This window comes from Gouania willdenowi, chromosome 6 (assembly GCF_900634775.1).
Source record: "Gouania willdenowi chromosome 6, fGouWil2.1, whole genome shotgun sequence".
Taxonomy (NCBI): Eukaryota; Metazoa; Chordata; class Actinopteri; order Blenniiformes; family Gobiesocidae; genus Gouania; species Gouania willdenowi.
This window is the reverse complement of record NC_041049.1, coordinates 50062383-50088453: the sequence shown is the minus strand read 5'-3', so window position 1 is coordinate 50088453 and position 26071 is coordinate 50062383. Positions and strand designations below refer to the sequence as shown.

Here is a 26071-nt window from a genome sequence, read left to right as displayed (position 1 = left end):
TTTCCTCTCAATAGTCATGTTAAAAAATTCTTTTGAGTCAAAAAACATGAGTAGGCTTCTAAAATACAATTTTGTTTAATCCTTTCTTCTTGGGAACACTGGTGTTCTACCTGAAATTCACCGTTAACTTGGGCATTTTGTTGTTACAATTGGTTCCAAAGACTGACTCCTGTGGCGCAAAGAGATGACATTAAGACAAGTGTGAAACTCAAGGCTTAGGGGCCAAATTTGACATTCTGAGCATCCAATAAGGCACAGGAGAAAGTAAAAAAATGACATAGAAGCCATGAATTATTGTGTGGAAATTCTAATAAAACTAGATATCTCAACCCCTCCAAACAAAAAATTTAATGAAGCTCCACAATAGCTTTCCCATGCGTATATCACACATTGGCAATCGTTTTCAAATTTTTGTAGGAACTCTCAACTTTTTCAAAATAATGCAATTTTCCGGAAATTATTCCACAACATTTCCCCAAATTAAATACAAAATTGGTCACAAAACCAAAGAAATGTAAAGTAAAGATCCTACAGAGACTGATATTGTCCCTTATTGCCTGGATATTGTCATAGTCTTACATACTTTACATATCCTTTATACATAGAACAGCAAACTAGGGCATTTTATTGTTGAAATTGTCCTTTAGTCCTATAATCAAAGGCCATATTTGGCCCCTGAACCAAAATGAGTTTGACTCCCCTGATCTAAAAGTCCTCACGTGTAAAATAATCGGTTTTGAATGCATTAGGCCAGTGGTTCCCAGACTTTTTCACGCCCCCCATTTAAAGAATAAAACATTTTCAGGGTCCCCCATAGTAACAAAATTCCAATAAAATGGGTAAAAAATGCAAACTTTATGGATGCATTTATTAATGCAAGGTCAAAATTGTGATTCTTCTTCTTCAAAACTCGTAAAAATAACATCTTGAGTGCAAATAATTTTTTTGTGCTAATTTTCATGCTCAATGACCATAACCAACCTGCCCCCCCCCATCAGTTTAAGAACCACTGCATCACTGCGTTAGGCTTTGGGTTTTGTTTTGTTTTTTACACAGGAAATGACACAAGATCAACTGCTACTTATTTATGATGATTCATGTTCATGACAAACTATAGTGAAAGCAGCCTCTCAATATAACCTTTTTAAACATTTTAAACAAGAAAAAAATAAAAATAATAATAATACAAGTCATTCCTCTGACATGCAACATTTAAAGATAGAAGATGTTTTTGTTGTCGTCCTTACGGTCGTTTTAACAGTAAGACGTGAGAAAACATCTGTGGATGATATATACATTAACTTACATTATCAATAGCTCTCTCTCTCTTTTATGAACAATATTTACACAGCACTGAAGGAATGGACACTTGTCTGTCTAATGCACATTCCTAAAGTGACATGCCGTGGCCACATATACAGTCTCTCTACCTCAAAGAGTTGTTTTGAAATGACTCACAAATATACAAAGTCTCTGTCCTGTACATGGCTAAACCTTTAAACAAATAGCTACAGAATGGAGTTCATCCTAATGTCCAGGGACAGACTGATGGCGTACCACACTTTGCTGAATGAGCCGTGACATGCTTGACTATATCAGTCAGTTGTTAAACACGAAACTGAAGCCGTGTCTTGAGCCGACACATATTTTCAGTACATTAATATCTGTTATTGTCTAATTGATGACAGTTGTGTTAGTAGACAAACATCAACAAGGCAGACAGACTCGGAACCATCTGTGCTACAATAACAAGAAGCACATTAGCAACTGATGAGCTTTACACAGACAAAAGTCATGAGTGGACACAGGGTCTCGTTTTTTTTTTTTGTTTCCTGTAAAAGGATATCTATATCCAAAGAGTGGTAAAATCACTCTAAAAGCAGGTCACTTTATGAGGTTTTTAGAGTTCAAACAATGGACCCCTTGGAGGAGGAAAGATGGATGGATCGGATGCGGACGGCCAACGTTTTCTCCAGGTCCTGTAGGATCTCACAGCCAGGGCTTTCTGGAGGAGCGTCGTACAGCAGCTGTTTGAAAGGCTCCATCTCAATCAGGATCACCATGTTTTTGAGGAAGTAGCCCTCAATGTATGACGCTAAGTCTGGAGCGTCAAGAAACTGTGGGAGGAGTGATTAAAAAAAAAGAGTTAATTAGGTACTGGTAATTACATACTGGTATCCTGCTTGTTCTTCTTTCTCAGATGGAATCCTACTTCCATGTGTGAACAATCACCATATTTTGCACAATGGTCCAGTCCTGTGTTAGAGTGCCTCAGATGCAAAAACAGGCCAATCGTCCTAAAGGTGGCGCTACAGCAAGTCTCTACATTTTAACATTTTCAAAATTCACAACAAATAAACCTTATTTATCAGTGAGATGTTAGTCAGGTATGAACCCAGCAGGTCTCTCAGATCTATGGACACAGGTCAGATAGTGGAGCCCAGAGCTCACAGTAAACATAGTGACGCTGCTTTTAGTTGTTATGCTGCAAAGAAGTGGAACAAACTACCAGCAGAGCTGAAGTCAGCATCACATGTGAACATTTTTAAATCAAAGTTAAAGGCACTTTTTTTCTATACTGCGTATGAATGAGAGGGAGAGTTTTGGTCATATTGTTGTTGATGTAGTGTTTGTTGATGATTTTAAATCATTTTACTGATGATTTTAAATGATGTTCTTATTGATTTTAAGCTGTTTAATGTTGCCTGTTGCAGTTTTTGATCATGTAAAGCACATTGAGTTGCCTTATGCATGAAATGCGCTACACAAATACATTTGCCTTGCTTTGATTTATTTGGTACAGATTTGCTACTTTCACCAAAATGTAGCCTCAATATTGACGGAAATTTGTACATTTAAACCCATTGCCAGTTATTAAGTCCATCACTCTGTTTTTGTCAAAAACTGTAAAACAATGTTGCTCAATTGACACCAAACTTCTTCAGACTGTTCTAATAATATATATATTATTTTGATCACTTAAAGCGCTGTGATGGTAAGCTACTATTGTAGCCAAAGCAGCCCTGGGACAGACTGATGGAAGCGAGGCTGCCATAGTGCACCATCGGCCCCTCTGACCACCACCAACACTCATTCCTTCATTCATTCATACAAATGATTCACACAGATTTATGATTTATCCAAAATTCTGCTTACAGTGCATCAAAAAACAATCTAAAAAATTGCATTCTTTTGAAAACATTTTTTTTTTACAGCATTTTCTACTTATGGAGCCAACAAATCATTGTATGTTAATAAATGACTAAAATCGCCATTCTGTCTAAATGTAACGTGTATTTTGGGAGTTTTGTCTTGATAACGTCATTGATAACCAATTATGGTTGTTCTTATATTTACCTTTGTGTGGCTGTAGAGCTCCACACATGTTTCTGTGTTGATGTTCTTGGTGCAGATAATCTCACAGTGCCTCTGCAGCGCTTCCAGCTGGAAAAACTTGGATGCTGATAAAAGCTGGAAAACAATAGAAATAAAAAAATAAATAAATAATTTATTGAAATAGAAAGCACAATTGTGTGTTTAAGTGAGTGATGTTTAAGAAGTGAAAGTTGTACTGTCAATCTAACCTCCATGACATCAGTGTTTCTGATGTGTAGAGCCTCCGCCCCCCCACAGTACAGATACTGCATCACCAGCTATATAAAGAGAATAATACAAATAAATATAAAATGCATTTAGGAGCGAAAGCTGTTTAAAGTATTTACAGTACCTGAAAGATGTGGTATTTGACGTTACTGATTTCAATGCAAGTGTTCTCACCACATGGTCTGTTTGCCAAAAGAGATTTAAACCTTGGGAGAAAGAAAGACAATTCGAGAAAATATGTTGGATTAAAAAATACGTAGAAAGATAATCCTTATTGTAAATCAGACATTTGGTCAAATGTAAATATCAGTCAAATGCTCACTGTATTAAAAAATATATAAATTTGTATAACTATTCAAAGCAGCCCAGAAGGATAGGAGGTCAGAGAATAGCTGCTTATTAACCCATTAAAAAATGATTCAACACATTATCAAACGTTACTGATCTACTGATGTGACCCAAGGAGTGTTTGTCTATTTCTTTCTTTTTGGAGTCATTGTTGTTTTGTGTATTTTTGTTGTTGTTTTATGTATTCCTGGAGTCATTGTGCATATTTTTGTTGTAGTTTTAAATATTATTTCTCATTTTGTGTATGTTTGTTGTTGCTTTGTGTGTTTTGTGAGTCATTCTGTGTAATTTTGTTGCTTATACAAGTCATTTATTGTCATTTTTGTGTATTTCTGTTCTTAATCTGTGAATTTACGTTGTTGTTTTCTATATTTTCCATAATTTTTATGTATTTATGGGGCCACTTTGTCTGTTTCTAGAGTCATTTTGCTAATTGTACTGGTCTTCTTGTGTATTCACTGGTATATTTATGTATTTTCTGTAATGTCAGAGGTTTTTATGGTGTCATTTTGTGTATTTTTGGAGTCATTCAGTTTCTAGGTTGCTCATGTCTGCTGTAGACGATCAGTACGCACCTGTTGGACGCTGTGAAGAGCAGGACTTTGTGAGCATAAAAAGGCTTTCCTTCAACCAAAAAGGTCACATCAGACATTTCTTTATTGTTCAGAAAGTGGGGATCTGAAAAACAAACATGTCCAGAGAAACGTAATGTTTTTCTGAGAGTCTTATAAAGAAACACACACAAAAGAAGAGGGTACACAAAACTCAACCTTTCTTATTTTTGTCATTCTGGTCAATGAACACCGGAGGGCGCACCAGAATGCAGTGTTTTTAATTCACTATAGAAGGGGTTTCCTCAAAGTACTTATGATGTCTTTAAACAGAGTTTACATTAAAAAAAAAAAAAAAAAAAAAAGGTGTGAAACTGTGAAAGCAAAAACTCACCCAGACGTGATGACTGCTTCCTTTTGATCTCTGCCAGCTTGGGAATGGGATAAGGACCATAACACTGAGTAAAGATGGCAGAGAGCTGCTGGCTGATCACTTCATTCTGGCAACACACAGACAGAGACAGAAAAAAAAACTCAAATCACACCAGCGGTCTGTTTCTGTTATGCAACAACTCAAAGCACTTACCAACTGCAAACACTCCTACACACAATCACCTCAACGCAATCAACAGCAGCGAGCAGCAGGTGAAACCTTTGCTCTGTTTACCACATTCTGAATTCACTTTTTTGCTTTTTGTTTTTTTTAAAGCAGCTGCATCAACGAGGCCCTGTATTCATAGATGATGATCATCAGTCTCACCTCTAAATGAGGGAATCAGGTGAATTAGACCCATTTCTTACACCCACGGCTTTGATTTGCTGTGATGGAGATAAAGTGACAGGTCGAGTCACTGCAGAGGAGTGACAGACAGAAGGACAGGAAAACAAAACTTCACGTCAGAGACAGATGGCGTCCCAAAGCACAGGCAATAGATGGGCTTTATTCATGAGAGCAGCAGTGGGACAGTGGGACGCCATTGTTTTTGGGAACATTTGGTGTCTATCGATCCTATGAGGTGTTCATTTTGATGTCGAAAAAGTTTCGTCAAAGTTTTTTTTTTTTTTTTTTTTTTTTAAAGTGACAATAACTAGACTATGACTAAACAAAAAACATGTCAACAAAAACTAAACTATGATTTTGTCGCATGGGACTAAATTCAATCAGAAGTCACGTGGTCTTAAACATTGATCACATCAAATCTGTGTGTGTGCATATAAAGTTGATTTATAATAATTAAAAAATGCATAAACTCTCATCCTGTATGATTTAGTCAACTATATTTATACCAGATTTAGTCAACTAATAACTTAATGTCATTTAGTTGACCAAAACTAGACAATAATTAAAATAGTCCTGTTCTTCTTCAAATTAAAACCATGTACACACACGAATGTCAGAAAATTTGCAATATAAAAATGTAGGGATGTAACGATTCACTCAACTCCCGATACGATTCGATTCACGATACTGGGTTCACGATACGATTCTCTCACGATTTTTTCATTTACTAAATGGGACTGTAGACAAATTTTTTTTTTTGGGAAAAAAACTAGAAAATACTGTACTATTTTCCTTTTATTTTTCATTGTCAAAAGAATTCCTTGATAAACTATTCAAAACAATGCAATTTAACTAAAAATAAATCTTGAATTAAATAAATAAAGGAATAATACAAATGAAAATGAAGCCTATCAATTTAAATTCTGGTTCTATAATAAACAATGCAAAACTGCACAATAGTTCTTTTTCTTTTAAAAGTGCAACTGAAAATGTATTTTGTGCCTTAACAATTGGACTTTAAAAACAAAAAAAACCGTCATTGCACATATTTGTTTGGACCAGCAGAGGGCGCTAGTAACACAGTGGTCGGTTGGCATGCAGATATCTTGCAGTGAAGAAGAGAAGCTATGCTAGCAGACAGAGCTAATAGAAAAACGTGCCTTTTACAGATATTTAAGTAATATTACAGATATTCTTTCGGTGCTAAAGGGGTAATGAATCATTTATTAACATATTTAAGAGTAGAAGGCGGCCAGAAAGAAAGTATTAGCAGACTCCGCCCGCCGCCAACACTTCCGGATAGAGCCCTCTGCTGGTTAAAAAAAGTACTGCGATTCAATTGTCAGAAAATCGATATCAACCGTGATACCTATGAATCGATTTTTAACTGCCTTACAATTAATCGTTACATCCCTATAAAAATGGGGTCACGACCCAAAAAATGTTGGGAACCACTTTACTGTACACTACAAGCACAATGAGAACGTATATACTGTCTACTACTATATATTTTAAGTATGATTAGGATGGTGACCGTTCCCACTAAAGTACACTTCCGAGTTTCCCAAGATGCATTTCAAACCTCCAAAAACAAAAACCTAAAGCACATTGAGGCTCAATGACTCAGTTGATTCTCCACTTTTAAAAGTTCTGAAAACATTTTAAGCATGAAAGTGACCAAGTAGAATATCAACATGTGGTCATTTGATCCATAAAACTCACAGAAACACATTTCATTCCCACATTTCCCTCCATTGTGCTACTGTCAAAACTTCTGGTTAACTTCAAAACAAGAGCCCTATTTACAAAAGCATTAAAAACTAAGAAGAAAAGAAGATGTGCTTTTATTTTGAAAAGGAGATTTTCATTGAAACCAGGAAGATTTTACGTTCCGCTGGCAATGCATCATGGGGTGGTTGAGTATGACTAGTGCTCCCGCCCTGTATACTATGTCCCGATATAGTAAACATCTAGGTTTTTCTTGCAAACTCAATCTTTTCATACTTTCTAATAGAACACACTACATACTCATTTTAATGTCTAAGTTAGTATGAGTAGAACGTTTGTTTGACATTTCGAACAACGCCTATGACTAAACCTCAATCAAGATTTCCTGTCCAAATTACCACTGCTTTCTTTGTAGTTTGGTTTTCTCACACTCCAGTTACTACAGGTTAACACAGCCACCACAGATGGATGGATGGACGGACACGTGTACACAGATTAGGTTTAGAAGGAAGAACTGACAAGAAGAGTCCCCTAGACAGGGATCAACCAAGACACAGATACACACTGACAATACTGCATTGTCCAACCACCTACACAGAACTCAGCAAATTACACTAAACAACTACCAGCAGTTGAAAAAAAACCTAATGTTTTCATGGATAAAAATGATAAAAAAGACTACCAAGAAGGTAAAAAGATTACTGTAAAGCTGCTATACGGAGTTTCTGAGAGAACGCCTCAATGTCCCGCCCTCAACAGCTCTACTTCCTCCCCTGCCTCTACCAATCTATCAGAAGCAACGCCTCTACGTTTGTGCACGCGCATTGCAAAACACAACAAAGTCGCATGACTACAAAAACTACACATTTATTGTTAGTGCAATAATTTTTGATTAAAACGTGTTTATTACCTGTCCATGAGAAATGTTGCCAATTCCTGGTGCGTTCGTAATTCTTTTAAAAACAGCAAGTCTCTCCACTAGGGATGTAACGATTCACTCAACTCCCGATACGATTCGATTCACGATACTGGGTTCACGATACGATTCTCTCACGATTTATTTTACAAAATGGGACTGTAGACAATTTTTTTTTTATGGGAAAAAAACTAGAAAAAACTGTATTATTTTCCTTTTATATTTCATTGTCAAAAGAATCCCTTGATGAACTATTCAAAACAATGTAATTTAACTAAAAATAAATCTTGAATGAAATAAATAAAGGAATAATACAAATGAAAATGAAGCCTATTAATTTAAATTCTGGTTCTATAATAAACAATGCAAAACTGCATAATAGTTCTTTTTCTTTTAAAAGTGCAACTGAAAATGTATTTTGTGCCTTAACAATTGGACTTTAAAAAAAAAAAAACCGTCATTGCACTGATTTACATCATATTTGTTTGGACCAGCAGAGGGCGCTGGTAACACAGTGGTCGGTTGGCATGCAGATATCTTGCAGTGAAGAAGAGAAGCTATGCTAGCAGACAGAGCTAATAGAAAAACGTGACTTTTACAGATATTCAAGTAATATTACAGATATTCTTTCGGTGCTAAAGGAGTAATGAATCATTTATTGACATATTTAAGAGTGAAAGGCAGCCAGAAAGAAAGTATTAGCAGACTCCGCCCACCGCCTACACTTGTGGATAGCGCCCTCTGCTGGTTAAAAAAAGTACTGCGATTCAATTTTCAAAAAATCGATATCAACCGTGATACCTATGATTTTTAACTGCCTTACGATTAATCGTTACATCCCTACTCTCCACCTTTGAAAAGCAGCTCTGAGATAAATTCTGTTGTGGTTACAAAGATGTTCATCCACAAACTTTGTACCCAAAATGTTCTTTTCTTTTTTAGTAGAAGCTTTATACGTTGGCAATCGAGGAATGGGTAAGTTTGGAGTTTTGGAGCGCTCCTCTATGACGCTTTGCTGCTCGGAGTCATACTTGTTTGAGACGCGCACAGTTTACGCAGCACGCGCATTCACTTTGACTGACAGTCCTCGCTCCACGAAGTCAATGCCTATTGGCTGAGTGCAGTCGGCGATCGTTTCCATTTGTATAGGGGTCTATAGGACGAAGGAGGGACTTATATACATTAATTATATGAATGACCACCGGCGGTAGACCATAGTAAAAGAATCACACATAAACATAGATTTCTCAGAAACTCCAGATATGAGCTTTATGGAATGAGACTGAGTCTAAATCTAATGATCTGCCACAGAAATGACAGGGAGCCACTCATAAATTATCATAATTTTAGGTAATTGATACCAAGTAGTCTCCGGAGGGCCCTGCTACTGTCATTGAAGTTGATGATCTGACTGCTTAATGGTAAAATGATAAAGATGGATGAAGAAACTGCTAGAGCTTGTTAAACCAAACAGGTTCATAGAGAGAGAGAGAAGACTGGATCCCACACAGTGCAGCAGTACCTTGCTGGCTCTGAGGATCTGGAACATGAGAGGCAGGCCGTGCGTAATGAGCTCCTCAGTGTACTCCTCTTCCTCAATGCAGCTGAACTCTTTAAGCAGACCTTGGATCAGAGGTCGGCGGTGCTGATGGAAACACGTACGTAGAGACTCCAGCCACGTGTGCAAAGTCCACGGGACCCCTGGGGACGTTTGGACCATAGACACAAACTATCAAATGTCAACGATCAAGTTTTAAATATGGTACTACTGCATGTGTGAGAAAACACACCAAGGCTTCTGATGTCTATGGTGATGTCCACGTGTCCGTGTTCAGAGCTGTGGTACATGGCCTCTCTGAGAGCTTTAAGTTTGGTCTTTCCGCTGCGTATCAGATCCATCTGAGAGGAACTTTTGCCCTCCAACTCTGAACCCTCAGCCAGAATTTCCTCCAAAGACAAAACGTCTCCTTTTCCTTTCTCTGAATGGGATAAAAGCTTTCGAAACACATTTCTGCAGCAAAGAAAGCACATAAACATAAGAAGTATATTGGTTTCATTTGCAAATGCTCATTCTTTATAAAATATTATTTTAAGCATTTTGTTCCATATTACTTCTACTAATGAATGGTGTCTCAGAGTCTAATTGTTATTGCTATACATGGATAATTTCAATTAAAAAGTACGATGGATAAACAAATGCTTCGCCCCCCAAATAAATGAACACACAGAGAAGATGTGTGATTTTTTTTTTTCAAGCTATTTTTCTTTTATTGTCCTGATGCTTGATGAGTTATGTAATTAATTTAAAACTTTGTTTCTTAGTTTGGTATTAAACTATTATGTGCAATGTTGATGCCAAAAAACATCTGACAGAACATTTGGTTTACTGTTATGTAACTATATAAACTTTCATTTGCAGTTTTAATTGGAATCTGAAGAACTGGTGAATTTCTTTTCACAATAAAGTTGATTTACATCATTTACGTGTTGGACAGGCATCCATCAACCTTTAAACACAAAGCAATCTTAGTAAACTCAAGGATAATTGTTTTTCAATTTAAATCCCCAAATCATGATATTCCCTCCGCCGTGCTTCACTATAATGAGGATGTTGCTCTGTTGTTTACTTTCATTTTTTTTAATTTTAACCTGTATCTCTCACATCCTCAATGAAATAAGTAGGGATGTCCCGATACAACTTTTTCATTTCCTATACGATAGGGATAATGCAGCCTTGAGTATTGGCCGATACTGATATCGATCCGATATGAGCATGAATCATACATACTTTTATTACTTATTTTGTGTTGTGGAATGTTAGAAAAGGCTTGATCAAGTGATGTTACTCAAACAGAGAACTATAGTCAACAATTCAAGTTCACTTCAGTTAATTTTTACTGTCAGTATATGGTAGGAACAACTGAGGGCGGGGACAAAAACAACAAAAAAGTTATTGGATCGCTTATTTCGTAGATTTTGGATGCAGTCAGATAAAATCCGATATTTGTTTTCTGGCTGATATTGGACCAATATCAATATCGGATTGGGACACCCCTAGAAATAAGCACTACGTTTAGTGCAGGCATGGCAACCGCCTGTCCCACATGTAATAATTTTTGTTCAGCCCTGAAAGTAAACACACAAAATGACTCCATAAATTCACAAAATTACAAAAAAGGTACAAAAAATGTAGACAAAAAAAACACACAAAATACAAAAAAAATGCACAAAATACAACAAAAATACACAAATAACAAATTTAAATTTAAAACACAAAAGGGGATCGCATAAATACACAAAACATAAACATAAAAATATACAAAACAGTGAAAAGTGACTCGGACACAAAATGAAAAATATACAAAACAACCAAAATACCAGAATTAATTACACAAAACTACAATAAAAAACACACAAAACACTTGGTTCTTTCCTTCAATACTGCTAACATTGCTTGATTCTTCCTGGTTTAGTGAATGAGGATCTAGCATTTGTTTATGTTACTCTGCCCACTTTAATTACCAAACTGCATTGTGTAATCAGCTTGATTCAGTGCCCCCCCCCCCCCCCCCCCCCCCGATGAGAGCATTGAGGTGGACAAATTAGTGAACCGTGAAGTGATTTTTTTACTATTCCATTTTGATTCAAATTTGTATAACTTGATCAAAGATTGAAAGATTTTTTGTGTTTATTTTGTAAAGTCAATCCATAAACACGGCGAGCTTAAACGTGTGTTTATTGGCTCATTTATTAGCCCAAGGGTTTAGTATGGTTTAGTGCCAATAGCTAAGTCTGTTTGTCTATCTTGGCAACTTAAATGCAAATGTGGTCATGTTTATTTTTTGCACATTAATCCCTTTTTCTCATAAAATACCGTTGGAGAAGACAAACAAAACAATATTAAAAAAAGTTGTTAAGCTTTTATCAGTTCAACTAATTGAAAATTTTCAATTGATAAAAAAAAATAAAAAATATAAAAAAATCTTCCAATTTAAAATTGGTTCTTATTATGTGCAATATTACATAATATTCCATACAAAACCCTCTCATACTATTTACATGTTTATGTACTGCATGGACAATATTATTTATTAATTTTCCTGTTAGATTTCCTATTTGCATAAGTATATCGTATGTGGGTCAATGACAAACTGTATAAGGATTTCACCACATGATATTTCATAAAATGGGCATCATCGGGCAATGTCTGCATGCATATCATGATGGAAATAAAGACAGAAATACTTTAACATCTCATACAGGACTAAAATATAACTAAATTAGGGCAGAAAATATATTTGAATAGATTTAGAGTAATTTTAAAGATTTATTCAAAACAGTAGTCATGGCCAGACAGTCGCACCACATGATATTTTGACACTTTGAATAAATTACAGAAGTTTTTTTTAGTAAGTAAGTAAAAAAATCAAACTCAATGTATATATACTAAGTTACTATATGTTTGGTATATTTTTTACGCATTTAAACCTTTTTTAACTAAAAGAAAAGCAGTTGGACAGAATATTTAATTGTCACGTCATTGACACATATTCAAAGAGTGCATTTCCCCATTGTGGGATTAATACAGTATAATCTAATTTCATGAAAAATCAATTAAGTGTAATTGTTTTTCCCGGAACAATTATTGTTGAAAACAAAAATCATTACCAGACAAACTTGCGATTAAAGCGAAATATCTTTTAATAATCGCGTAAAAGCTGTTGTTAAAGATGTGGAGCAGGTTTATGCCTTATTATTGTGTCTAATTAAATCAAACTTCAGTTCTGGGTGGGACAACGTTGAGACAATAAAAATGCAGTCACGCAACATGCAACATGGTAAAAATAAAAAGAAAGAAAAGGAAACATGACACAGTGATAAAGTACAAAGACGATGCAGAAAATGCATCGTAAACTCTTTGATGGAGCTCAAAAACGCGTTTTATTTCTGATCTACTCACTTATGTCTAGCACTTCTGTTCCTCACCTGTGTCCGTGAGCTGCTGCCAGGCTGAAGGAGTTCATGTCACCCTGGGGGGCTGTGGAGATGCCATTCCGGTACATGGTACCCACCATGGGGTCCGCACCTCGCTCCAGCAGCAGGCTCACCAGCTCAAAGTTACCTGTGCATGGAGAAATGTTGTCAGAGTTAATGCCAAAAGCAAATCAAACTGTGCATCGTCTGATAATGTGTTTGTACCTGCGGCAGCAGCCAACTGCAGGGGGGTCTCTGTGTAGTTCTCCATCCCGTCCTGCAGGGAGCCCTCCACGTTGGCTTTGGCATCCAGCAAAAGCTGGGAAAGACAGAGATTATATGTGTTTCTCATCTTGTGTTACCTAAACTCGTCTGTATCATCACACTTTCAATCAGAGAAAACACAACATCGATGGACAGAGGTGTAAAGAGTACTAATATATTCTACTCAAGTAGAAGTACTGCTACTTGATTGAAATTATACTCAAGTACAAGTACAAGTAAATCCTACATAAAACATTCACGTACAAGTAATAGGGAGCTCAACTAAATAATACTCAAAGTAAAAGTTAATAGTTATTTTAAAAAGGAAGAGACCAAATCTTGCACAATAGGAACTTACTTTATTTTCCACAAAGGCATCTGTATTTGTCAAAATGCTAAATTATTATTTTTTAAACTAAATAACACCAATGAATTGAAATTAAAATTTTAAAAGAAGTATCAGTCTCTATAGCTACATTCATTGACTCTAGAACTGAGACGTTAACCTCGATTCAATGCTGTTTTGGCGTGGTACATTATTTTTAATCTGGTTGGTCGGCTATGATGTGATGCATTTGATTGTTGTCTGGTCATTTCATATTTTGTAGTTTCACAATGTCCGTTGATCATTTTAAAACAAAAAATTATTATTTACTTATAATAGTTTAATTGTTGGGTGTAGAAATGTCACAAATTACTTCTTTTAAAGCGTACTTAAGTACAAGTAAATTTACTGATTTAGAAATATACTCCATAAAGTAAAAGTATCCATAAAAGCAACTCAATTACAGTAACTTGAGTACTTTCACCACTGCCTATGGAAAACCTATGGATTTGTTTAAAAAGAGGATAAAATATTTAGATATTTACCATTTAAAGGAAAAAGTCACGCCTCACATACGGTATCTTAATGAGGTTTCTCCTTTTTCAGTGAATGACTTCAGTTAAAATCCATCAATCAGGCAACATGTGCTGTGCTCCAGATTTTATTTACTCTGCACTGCATATCCTCAGGTCCATGTCAACCTTTTTCTGCTAACAGACAATAGGACTCCTGGCTGTTTTAATGAAATCTGTTGCTCCAGGCACATAACCTGCTTTAACCCAGCCTGAGGGCACCAGTGGATCCGTCCCCTGACAGCCGTGATGATCCAGACACAATCCATTTGTGCCAATCACTGCTCATATTTCAGCAGACTTGAACACATTCACAGGTAACTTTTAGATGTTTTCCCACCTGGGACTATCAAAGTATGTCAAAGGATATTCAATTAAATCAAGTGATTCACAACCTTTTGTGGATCGTAATAATTTCTGGCCACCCTAAAAACATATTTTTTCTAGAATTAGTTTTTGATCATGTTTGCTTGCGTGTTTGTTTATTACAAATACAGAGTTGCCATTATTAGTGACAAGTTGTGTCAGCTCAGATACTGTATGTTTATGCTGCCTTTTGCTATAATCATTATTATTAATAATTAGATTTATATTTGACAAAGTGAAAGTATAGAACACAGTTGTTTAAGATTGTGTGTTGTAAAATAAACATAATAATAATTAAAAATAAAATAAAATAAATAAATGAATATATATATATATATATATACATTTTGAATCAGTAATTTTAAATTAAATAAATTTTTTAAATCAATTAATAGACATTTCAGGTGACTCCCCATGAGGTCCCGACTCCAAGGTTGAAAAAAACTGTCTTAAACACAATAGCAGAGAGGATTTTACACACTTTTTATTCTAGTACAATTTTTCTTTTAGTGGAAGTGTCCTGATTGTGATTACTTTCCACAAGAAGTAAGGGCATTAATTACATTAGATCAAATGAAAGTCTTTCTATGCAGAGTTTACAGGTTCTCCCTGCATGTTTTTTGGGGGGTGTTGTTTTCAAATAAATACTAAATAAATATAATTCCAGCAAGTTCATTTTGTCTTCTTTTTTTGTAATAATATGTTAAGGTTTTATTTATTCAGACAACTTGTTTCGGGACATTTACTTTGAAATGTACTTTTGATCTCCTGACATGTTTCGACTGCCAACTGTCAGAGATCAAAGTAAATTTCAAAGTAAATTGCCTAAAGGTTGTTTGAATAAATGAAACCTTAACATATTATATAGCAAACAAATGTTTTTAGAAAGTAAATTAGGGAGTAACAGGCTATAGCTTTTGTCCATTAGAATGTAATCCAATAGGCTGAATTAGTTAAATGACTTCAATAGCAATTAGGCTGTTTGTTTGTTTTTTTTATTTTACTCATAAAGTAATGTCTGTTATACGAGCAAACAGTAATGATCCAAGTAATAAAATATGTTGAATAAAAATAAAAACGTGGGGAAGTAAGAGAGGAAAAAAAAGTATGTGGTGTAGAAACAAAAGATGAAAAACACGACAATGATGAATAGACACACAACGAGAGGCCAAGATGAGTCACTACCTGCACCACAGGCACATGTCCATGTAACACAGCGAAAGTGAGGGGCGTCGCCTGCCGTGTTTCGGGGAAGACTGAGGGGTGCTTGTGCACAGAGTTTGGCACCTGGGGAAGGGACATGGGGAGGTGAGTTAGGGAAGGACAGAGGGGGAAAGGGAGAGAGATATGAAGACATTAACACCACTACAACGACCGTGGAGCACATGACAAGCAGCTGCAGGGAGCAGAGAGGGGACGTGAGGCTCAACAGTAATTAGACAGGAATCCTGGGGCTGCAGAGATTTTATTGACAACATGTGTGCCTACTAATGAAGGTGATATATTGATCTGTTTGTCCTAATGGAACCACTCTGATCGCTCTCACACCTTTGCTGTAGGTTTTCCAAACAGGGTTCAAACCTGACCTCTATGAAGGAGACAGACCCCGCCCCCAATTCTATATTGTTTCTAAAAAGCAGTGCCATTATCTATAAAATCTGTATAACTTCAGATAATAAGTGTAGTGTCGATTTGGAATACAGAGAGAAAAACATACGCAATGGTTTTGTTGGATACAAAAACAGATGAATGGTGCAAATAATACTTTGTGCAATGTTTAGTATCTTCTCCATGTGTACAGCCAAATGTGGCGGCAGGCTTGATTGCAGCAGCTGGGACACATAAACTACTTTGGTTGGTAATTTTGTTGTTTAGCTTGTTCTTTAACATTGTTTCAAACCAAAAAAAAAAACAATCAGACTTTGGCTTGTTTTATTTGTTGGCTATTCAACAGTTATGGGGCTGGAAATCATTCTTATTCGCGATATCCATTTGGATAGAAGCAAAATTTTAACATAACCATCTCATCTCAAAAATGGTCAACTCCTCCCTCACCTTTCCCTCCATCCCTTCATTACTAAAACTGGCTGCCGTAACCCCCCTCATCAAAAAACCTGGTCTCAATCCCAACATCAGAATCAGAATCAGAATCAACTTTATTGGCCAAGGGTGTATGAATACACACGAGGAATTTCTTTTGGTGACCTGTGCTCTCTCATGAGCAACTTCCGACCCATCTCCCACCTCCCCTTCCTGTCAAAAATTCTGGAACGTGTCGTTGCCGCACAAATCACAGCCCATCTCAACAATAATCACCTTTTCGAACAATTTCAATCTGGATTCCGCACCAAACACAGCAGTGAAACCGCCCTCCTCAAAGTTACCAATGACCAAATCCTCTCATCTGACTCCAGCATACTCTCAACTCTCTTTCTTCTTGATCTCACTGCTGTTTTTGACACCATCAACCACTCTATCCTACTTTCCCGCTTACAATCCCTCCTCAATATCACTGGCAATGCCCTCACCTGGTTACAGTCTTATCTCACTGACAGAAAACTATTTATCTTCATTAACAACTGCTCTTCCTCCACTGTTCCCCTGTCCCAAGGAGTCCCCCAAGGTTCTGTGCTTGGTCCTCTAGTCTTCACCATATACCTCCTACCCCTCGGTCAAATCATTCGTCGCCATGGTCTCCGTTTTCACTGCTACGCCGATGACGCCAATTATACATCTTTACCACGTCTATCACCCCTGGAACCCACTTTACACAGTCAAACTGTCTCTCTAATATCAAAACATGGCTCCAAGAAAACTTCCTGATCTTGAACAGTGACAAATTCGACATACTCCTAATTGTTCCAAACTCCCTCACCCAAACAGCCTCAGACTTTCACCTCACCATTGATAACTCTACCCTGTGTCCTGCCTCTCACTGCCGTAACCTTGGTATCATCTTTGATAATAACCTTTCCTTCGACCACCACATCAAACAAAGAATGAAAACCGTTTTTTTCCACCTCAAAAACATCTCTCGTCTCCGCCCTTTACTTTCCTTCCTTGACGCCGAAACTCTCATTCATGCCTTTATCACATCCCGCCTCGACTACTGCAGTAGCATCTTCTTTTGAACAACCTCCACACTCCTAAATAAACTCCAATACATCCAAAACGCAGTCCATAAAGCCCTTCATAATCAGGCTCCCTCCTACCTCACAGACCTGCTCCACCCCTACATTCCCTCCCAAGTTGCATCCGTAACTGCACCAACCTCCCATCTTTCAAATCACTTCTCAAAACTCACCTGTTTCACTCAGCCTCATATTTTTTAATCACTGTACTTGTTGTTGTTGTTGTTTTTAAGCTCTAAAGTGTCTTTGAGTGTCTGGAAAGGCGCTTTTAAATAAAATGTATTATTATTCTAACAAATTGAAAGACACCGGTGATAATATTACTTCCTTGCTGGAGGTAAAGATGCTACAAACAGTTTTGGTGGATACAAAAGAAGATAAATGGTCCAAGCAGCTTGGTTGCAGCAGCTGCGGTATGCAAACTACTTAAATTAATCATTTTGTCTTTTAGTCATTATCATTTTTTAAAAGCTAAAATACCAATCGCAGTTTGGATTTTTTGAAGGTTATTTGTTGGCTCAACAAACAGTTATGGGGCAGGAACTGATTTCTATTCGCTGTATCCATGTGAACAGAAGGCCAGGTGACATAACAGGACAGGACAGAACAGGACAAAAACACACGGGGAATGCAAAATAGAATATGATCTAATAATGCACAACAAACAAGGTTGACAGCACATTATGTTTTTCTTATGTATACATTTGCACTTTTCTTGTTGAAACTACAGTTGTATGAGAAAGCCGTTACATTTTCGACTTTTTTCTGTTTACTGTGGCTATCATTATTATTATGGCAGGATATGAAAGCCGGTGGGGTGCTCTCGCTGCTATAATGACAAATGTCTAGAACGTTTATTATCAGATGAACAAGCACTTTTTCCGTTAGGCCAATGTTGTGTAACACAGCCATGAGCGGAGGGTAAAAGTTCTTGTTTATATTGTTGAGCATCCATTACCAGGAGCAACAAGAGCGACAGTGCTAATGATGCAGATTGATTTTCTATCCCAGAGTCTTCACTCTCCCACATATGAGTATGAAGATGTAATTTCTTCACCGACAACTTAAAAACTGCGTGCTGCGCCAAGAGTGCTGTTATCATAAGACATGGGGACACTTTTTTTTTTCTTGCAGAACCACCACCGTCTGGGCTTCACTGCACTTGGTTCACTTAGTGTAATTACTTCACAGCTTCAGCAGACGATCACAGACATAAATCCCTCAGCAGAAGCTTTTACAAAATTTAGTTCTGTAATTTATTTGTGCGTCCCCTCCTTGGTTTTTGTTTATTTTATCTTTCACACGCAACGGGGAATCAGAATTTATGTGAACCTGCATCTCACAACAAGATTAGGCTGTAAATTTCGGCTCGGGGTTTGAAAGTCTCTCCTTTAAAAATGATCTTCAAACAGCAACTCAAAGCAACACAGATGTGTTCCTCTAATAATCCAGATGTGTATAAATCCAAGACGAGGAGTGAGTCTTTACATCTTGATTAGCAGCTTTTTTATTCTGCTCAGAGGTCATGAATGCAGCGGGCTGCAAATCAACCCTGACATAATGGCTGATGGGACATGTTGCTGTGCAGAGGTGACTGATGATGATGATGATGATGATGATGATGATGATGATGAGGAGGATCGTGACTGCTGCAAAGTGCATAGTCATACTTTGTGTTTCGTCACCACAGGAAAATGCTGATCCTCATGATCTTTAGGAGACTGACACATGAGAAGATGACAGATGGAATGTATATTTTCACCATGTCGGGAAAAAAAATGTAGCTAGCTGTATTCAACTGTTTGGGTTTGTTTTCTGTTATTAATGTTCTTTGCCTCATCTCCCTTGATCCTCTGCACGTTTTCCCTAATCCCTGGTTTCATGTGGGGTTTTTTTCTTCACATTTTTGTTTTTAAAGTACATTGGTGAGGGTCTTTGTTTGCATTTCTGCTCAGGAGCATTAAAGCTGCTGAAGGGGATAATTTTTAATCAGATAAAGACATAGTGTAGGCCTCATAGATTAATAATGTGAAGATTATTTGCTCAAAAGGTATAAATTGCCACTCAAAATGTTTTTCTCCACTGTAAATATTCTCTTAATTTGGTTCATTGCATTGTGGGATGTCACTTAAAAAAAAGTGCAGTGTACTCTCACTTCTTGTGCACACATAGCTGGGTATTTTTATAAACGTATATCCACCAGCCACAGACCGACAAGCAAGCGAACCCAAGCACCCCGAACCTGGCACCGCTACCCGGCTTGGAAACTTAAAACTCCGGTTATCATCTGGTTACCCGGCAGCTCCCTGTTGCGGGGGGGGGGGGGTGCTTCGGGCTGGTGTGCGGCGGGGGAATGGAGAGGCACCATAACAGGAAGGTGGGTAGGATCACATATTTGGGCCTGTCGGGTGGGGGCTTCTTTCCTATGGGTGTGGTTTGGTCCTTGTCTCATCTCCTGGTCGCCTTGGGGGCTGTCCTCGGTGTGTGCGGGCCCAGGGAGGCCCGCCTCGCCGGTGTGGGGGGTGGGCGTGCTGTGGGGTGCTGGTGTTTGTAGCGGGGTTGCTTGGCGCTTCGAGATGATGCTGTTTGCTGGGGGGCGGCGGGGCCTGGGCTACTGTCCTTGAGCCATCTGGGGCTGTGCGGTCCTGCTTGACTGTGGCTGGTTCATGGGCTGGGTTGGGGGGGGGGGGGGGGGGGGGGGGTGCTGCCCAGGGGGCTTTGCCCGTGGTCTCGCCCTTGGGGGTTCCCGGTCCCGGGGGGGTGCTCTTAGGGACCGGCGGGCTTTTACCGGCTGGCTTAACTTTAGACACGTTGATCCCAAATACATGTTTCAGGTATTACCACTCACTCCTTCCCTCTGCCCACAGCCACCACCATTATAGTTAAGCCTCACGCCTACAACTTCACATCTCACTTTACAGTAATCAACTCCTCCCCACCCTTCCATTTCTCTACCTTGAATCGCTCCTCCCTGCTCTCTTCCCCCTCCCCCTCCCCCCCACTCCCTCACCTAGGTGTAACACTGCCCTCTCTTTTTATATTCTCCCTTTAATAAAGTGTTTCTTACCCTTCCTTAGGGAGGGCTGGTGATGGTCACAATTATGCAATAAAATAATGCAATTTATTTAATTGCAATAAGAAAGCAAAAAACAAAAAATGCATTTCTGTCTAATAAAGATTGCATTTCTTGTAGTGTTGACCTTTGACAGCATGTGCAGACAAAAAAGAAAAAAAAAAAAACTCTGGTTATTAGTGTCCACACTCAAACGCAAAACCGGAGTTTCCCAAAAGCCCCGTTTTTAATGACCTGCGTTTTTGTGTGGATGACAGGCCAAACCGTAGGAAAATATATACCCGGCTACGTGTGGACGGGGTCTCATGACAGTTGCCTGCTACAATACATTTTCTGTTCATTATTGCAATACAGTATGAAAAAAAGAAGTGTTTTCACTTCTTTCTTGCTGTGATTTCTTGTGTTTGTCACCAAAACAAAGTGATGTCCCAACAAAATTCTGGCGTTTTCACTGAAACTTGTGGCAAACATTTGGTGGACGTTTAGTTTTGGGTTTACACAGAATGATGCAAATCCTGCCGAAATGTTATATTTCGCGGAGTGAGGTAATATCATGGGGAATACCGGGAACAAACTAGAACAAAAATGGCGTCAAATGAATCACTGTCCTCCTTGCATCCCACAATGAAATGCACAAAACTTTTCCAACGATGTCAACAAACCGAGTGTTTACAGTGGAGATCAAAACCAACTTTTGAGAATAAATTTCTACTTTTTTTTTCTCTTTGATTTATTGATCTATGAGGCCAACACTTTCCCTTTATCTGGCAAAAAAATAGTGTCGCCATCAGTTTTAAAGTGTAAGTACAACCCCAGGTTTTTGCTGACCTGCCAAAAGGGGGAAATCCAAAAACATGCTTTGATTATGGGCGTTGTTCCTCGAGTAGTTAAGACACGCACAGTCACAGCAGCCCCGCCCCCACAGCTAATCTCAGCCAACAGTAAAATTAAATTGAAATTTAACCCATTGAGGGCATTCACGCTGACAATAAACTACATTAGTTCCTAATATGCCTAATCATATATGTATTCAGCAGAAAAAAGTGGTTTTAGGGTGTACTTACACTTTAAGTTTGTCTCTCACCTTGCTGTTACAGTATGACAGTTGTTTTACTTTCTTTAATTCATCCTTCATCATAGATTTTTCCTCCTCACCCTTTACCTGCTGTGTAAGGAGGAAGTGACTGGTCTCCCTGCTATGTGCATTTTCTATCCCACTTTTCCTGTTGCCTTAGTTTAAATACGATAAGTCATCTGTTCCTTAGAGGGAATGTTGTCTTTTCTCTTTCTGCTTTTCATTCACATCAGGCCCAGTCCAGAAGCAGCTCAGGACTTCTGTTATTTGCCTTTTTCTTCACCCCTGTGTGTTCCTTTCCTCTGACTGTTGGCTTCCTGTCTCTGAGCCTCAATCCCTCCCTGACTGCACTTTTTCCCAACACAAACTAAAGTAAATCAATAATCAAGCCTGGGATAATAAATCAGTGTACTTTAGCAGCCGTGGGGTGCACATGTTAAATATAGTGTCATGTGAAACATTTGGATTTATATATCCGAGATCATACAGTTAGAAAAAACATGCTACAACTGATATTAATAAATATGAATCATGCATCAGGAGGTGTTTCTCTTTTTTTTTTAATAACTGACCTCACTGTTGATTTCTGCTCCAGCATCGAGCAGCATCTGGACCATCGCCTCGTCTCCACGCACACAAGCATACATTAGGGGGGTCATCCCCTGCAGAGCAAGGGTTTAAACAATATGAGCATCATCATCATTATGGAGGACCAAACCTGCCAAAACTAAAATTAAATTAATAAATACATGGAAAAAAAGAAAATTAAATACAAATAAATAAATAAATAAGTGGGAAAAATATAAAAGTTAAAGTATAAATACATCATTAAATGTATAACAGGCAAGGCAGGGCACATTTATTTGTATAGCGCATTTCATACACAAGGCAACTCAATGTGCTTCACATGATCAAATAAACAGCTTAATACACACTTAGGACAACCCCCTCATTTACATTTATATTTTGTTGCAACCCAAACCTGCCAAAATAAAAAAAAAAAAATGAATAAAAGAATAAAAGTAAAAATAAAAACACACCAAAAATACAAATATTTTTTTTTAATACGAATACAATAAATTATTAAATGACTAAAAGTAAAAAACAAAATAAAATAAAAAAATAAATTACATGTGTATTTTATTTTTATTCCATTTTTAATTATCAATCTATATTTATATTTATATTCTATTTATAATGTTTGGACAATATTTATTGATTTTTGCATATTTTTTTTTTACTTTTGTATTTTTTCTACATCTATTTTTTTTTATTTGTATTTAATTATCAATTTTCCTTTTTGTTGTTTTTCACGTTTATTTAGTTATTCATTTATTTTGAATTTTGGTTTGGTCCTTCATACATCGTAGACCATATAGAAGAACATGCCTGTTGGTTTGGTGTCATCTGAACAGGAACATTAGTGGACATCTTGTAAAATGTTTCTGCAATTGATGACTTCTCCATCAATGTTGTGCTACACACAATCATGGTGTGTACTCTTTACTTTGTATATGACACAACTTATAAAAGTTTGTGCTCATAAAAATTAAGGTTTACACTGTAAGTATCGACTTTGTGATTTACAGTAAGAGGCTGTGGCGTTTATGATTTACTGCAGAGCTTCTTGGCAGAATACCTGCAGGAATAATACAGCAGATTGAATATGTATGAGTGCCTTGGCTCACAAGTCAGGATGATGCTCAAAGGTGAAGAAGGCAGCATTTACATTCTCTAACAGACAGTGTGTGTGTGTGTGTGTGTGTGTGTGCGTCTAGATGTGAGCTAAATGTGCCCACGTGTGCATTATTTAGCGTGTTGACTTTGTTTCTAACCTGCTCACTCATGCTGTTGATACCATCCGGGCCGAGCAGGTTGACAGCCTGCTTCACCAGGTCTGTGCGTCCACAGCTGAGCATACGGAAGCCTAGGTCCTGCAGGAACTTTGCCTCAGCAGAGGTGGCATCCAGTTTCCTCGAGGCACAGAAGCAGTCATCCGTTCTGAAGGGCCAAACACACAGTGATGCACACGCTGAAAACTCACTGTTGTGACCGTTTGCAGTGCACCAAATTTCAGCCCTAAACACCTGAACATCTGTTTTTACATCACTGTAGTGCATAGTATATAGTCCAATCTTAAAGATGTGAATCCTTGTTTTAATCAGAAATACAATGGGTTGAAAGTGACCAAAAATGGTAGAAAATTTGGTGGAATGGGATTTTAAAATCCAAAATTGGTTAACAGTTGTGAATTAGAGTGGTAAAAAGGGTTCAAAGTGTCAATATCAGAACACTTAGTTTAAACTGGAAAATAACAGGCATGACAAACGATGAATGTGGTTAAATTGGCAAAAAAAAGCATGAAATATGGTGAAAAGTGGTTAAATAACGGGTCAACATATGCAACGTTAAGTGGGAGAAAGGGTGGAAAGAGTTTATAAGTGCTGATAATATCTTGAAAGTGAAAATTTTATGGAGACGTGGCAGAAATGGGAGTAATGTAGCAAAAATGCATTAAAAAGAGCATAAATAAGGCAAGAAAAAGGGATGAAAACAGGTTAAAATATGGCAAGTTTGATGTAGTTGCAGAAAAAGGGTGAAAATAATCAGATTCAGAAAACTTTATTTGTCCTTGAGAAGCAATTCAGTTTCACTCATACATATTCAATAAGCAAAAATGGGCTCAAATTGTTCAAAAAATAATTTTTAGTTTCTTGAAGGCATCTGGGGATCTCCTCCCAGTGTCTCACGATCCCAAATGGGGTCCTTACCCCAAGGTTGAGAACCCCTGCTGTAGGGAACATCAGGCCGTGAATAACATGCATGTCCAATCTCACTTGTATCACTGTGTGTATGTGTGTTCACACACACACACACACACACACACACACACACACACACACACACACACACACACACACACACACACTTCCCTGAGCCGTACCGGAGTTGGCGGGGCTCACAGTCCACTCCTGGCAGCAGCAGTCGGGCCGCCTGTCGAACATCGTCGCTGTCCACAGAGAAGCTGCGTCTGTGCTCTGTGTGAACCACGGCCACACGCACCCACTCCATGAGGGGCGGCAGCACTAGGAAAGGCCTGTAGAAGGAGATAGAGACACACACAATACACTGCCATCAATATGACGTCTTATACATCTGGTAAAATCCCTTAAAGACCCAATGCATACACACAGACTGAATAAAAACCTGCATTACGCACTGCAACAAAATGCATAATGCATGATTGGGGTTCCCATATAGTTGTAGAATGTGTTCTTGTGTGCATAATTATAAGGAATCACTTCCCTTTTCTTTTCAAGGTTGACTTTTATTAGCTGTCTGCTTCGTATCCTTTGACTGATTTGTCTTTGTTCTGGGTAAATCTAACAATGACAGCATGTCAAAAAAAAAAAAACATTGTATGAAGGGAGACTCGCTGCCTGTGCTGCAGTAAAATAATGGAATGCATTTTACCTAATTTTATGCTACGAACAGTTAATACAGATGTAAATGGTAAATGGACTTGATTTTATATAGCGCTTTATCACCACACTGAAGCAGTCTCAAAGCGCTTTACATATCAGCTCATTCACCCAATCACTCTCACATTCACACACCAATGGGACAGGACTGCCATGCAAGGCGCTAGTCGACCACTGGGAGCAACTTAGGGTTCAGTGTCTTGCCCAAGGACACTTCGACACATAGTCAGGTACTGGGATCGAACCCCCAACCTCTCGATCAGAAGACGACCCACTACCACCTGAGCCACGGTCGCCCGTGTGACCACTGAAGAAATCACAGTTGAAGCTGGATTAGTATATGAGCCTGAACCCCAGGACCTAATCTCCCAGGCTGCCCAAACGCCTCAGGCTAACTTCATATAATACAATATAATATGATCCTGCCTAATTGATTCAAGTCATGTTTGATGTAATTTATATTACCCAGAGAACAAGTTGTGCTCCTCCATCCCTACCACTGCAATCTGCCCATATATTACTCATAATCTAGGGCTAAATACAATATTAAGATTATATGCACTTTATATCAATCTTTGATATAAAACATTGGAGGTTGTATCTTTGCATTGTCAGCTGTCGTCTTTATGATTATTTCTGACATCATCTGCTTGTCTGGAGCTAATTTTCTTTTCCGTATGCAGCTAACACACACGACAAGAATAAATGAATGGAAGCTTGTCTTCATCTCCTCTCCACTTATCCTGCATCAGAATACACAGCAGTCCCATGAATATATATGAAGATACATTATGCATGGTGTCGCATTCTGACCCTGTGTTATGTATATTGACACCATGATGCAGTCATATATACAGTATGTTTCTTCACTGAAACCATTGT

At 37.9% G+C, this 26071-nt stretch overlaps 1 protein-coding gene across 2 annotated transcripts in view; it reads right to left on the bottom strand.

Moving 5' to 3' along the window:
- Positions 1-1072: 1072 nt before the first annotated feature.
- Positions 1073-26071, bottom strand: part of btbd11b (BTB (POZ) domain containing 11b) — a 148155-nt gene continuing 123156 nt past the window's right edge. Inside the window, exons 4-17 of one of the 2 annotated variants that reach the window (XM_028449418.1) lie at positions 24652-24804; positions 23543-23708; positions 22280-22369; positions 15614-15715; positions 13127-13220; positions 12914-13049; positions 9718-9938; positions 9450-9628; positions 4897-5002; positions 4527-4629; positions 3728-3809; positions 3585-3653; positions 3358-3471; positions 1073-2117 (exon numbers count right to left, since the gene is read on the bottom strand). In XM_028449418.1, the coding sequence (XP_028305219.1) occupies positions 1908-2117; positions 3358-3471; positions 3585-3653; positions 3728-3809; positions 4527-4629; positions 4897-5002; positions 9450-9628; positions 9718-9938; positions 12914-13049; positions 13127-13220; positions 15614-15715; positions 22280-22369; positions 23543-23708; positions 24652-24804 (1825 nt within the window). In that variant the 3' untranslated portion in view covers positions 1073-1907. The remainder of the gene's footprint in view (positions 2118-3357; positions 3472-3584; positions 3654-3727; positions 3810-4526; positions 4630-4896; positions 5003-9449; positions 9629-9717; positions 9939-12913; positions 13050-13126; positions 13221-15613; positions 15716-22279; positions 22370-23542; positions 23709-24651; positions 24805-26071) is intronic. The other variant, XM_028449419.1, reaches the window with a different exon arrangement.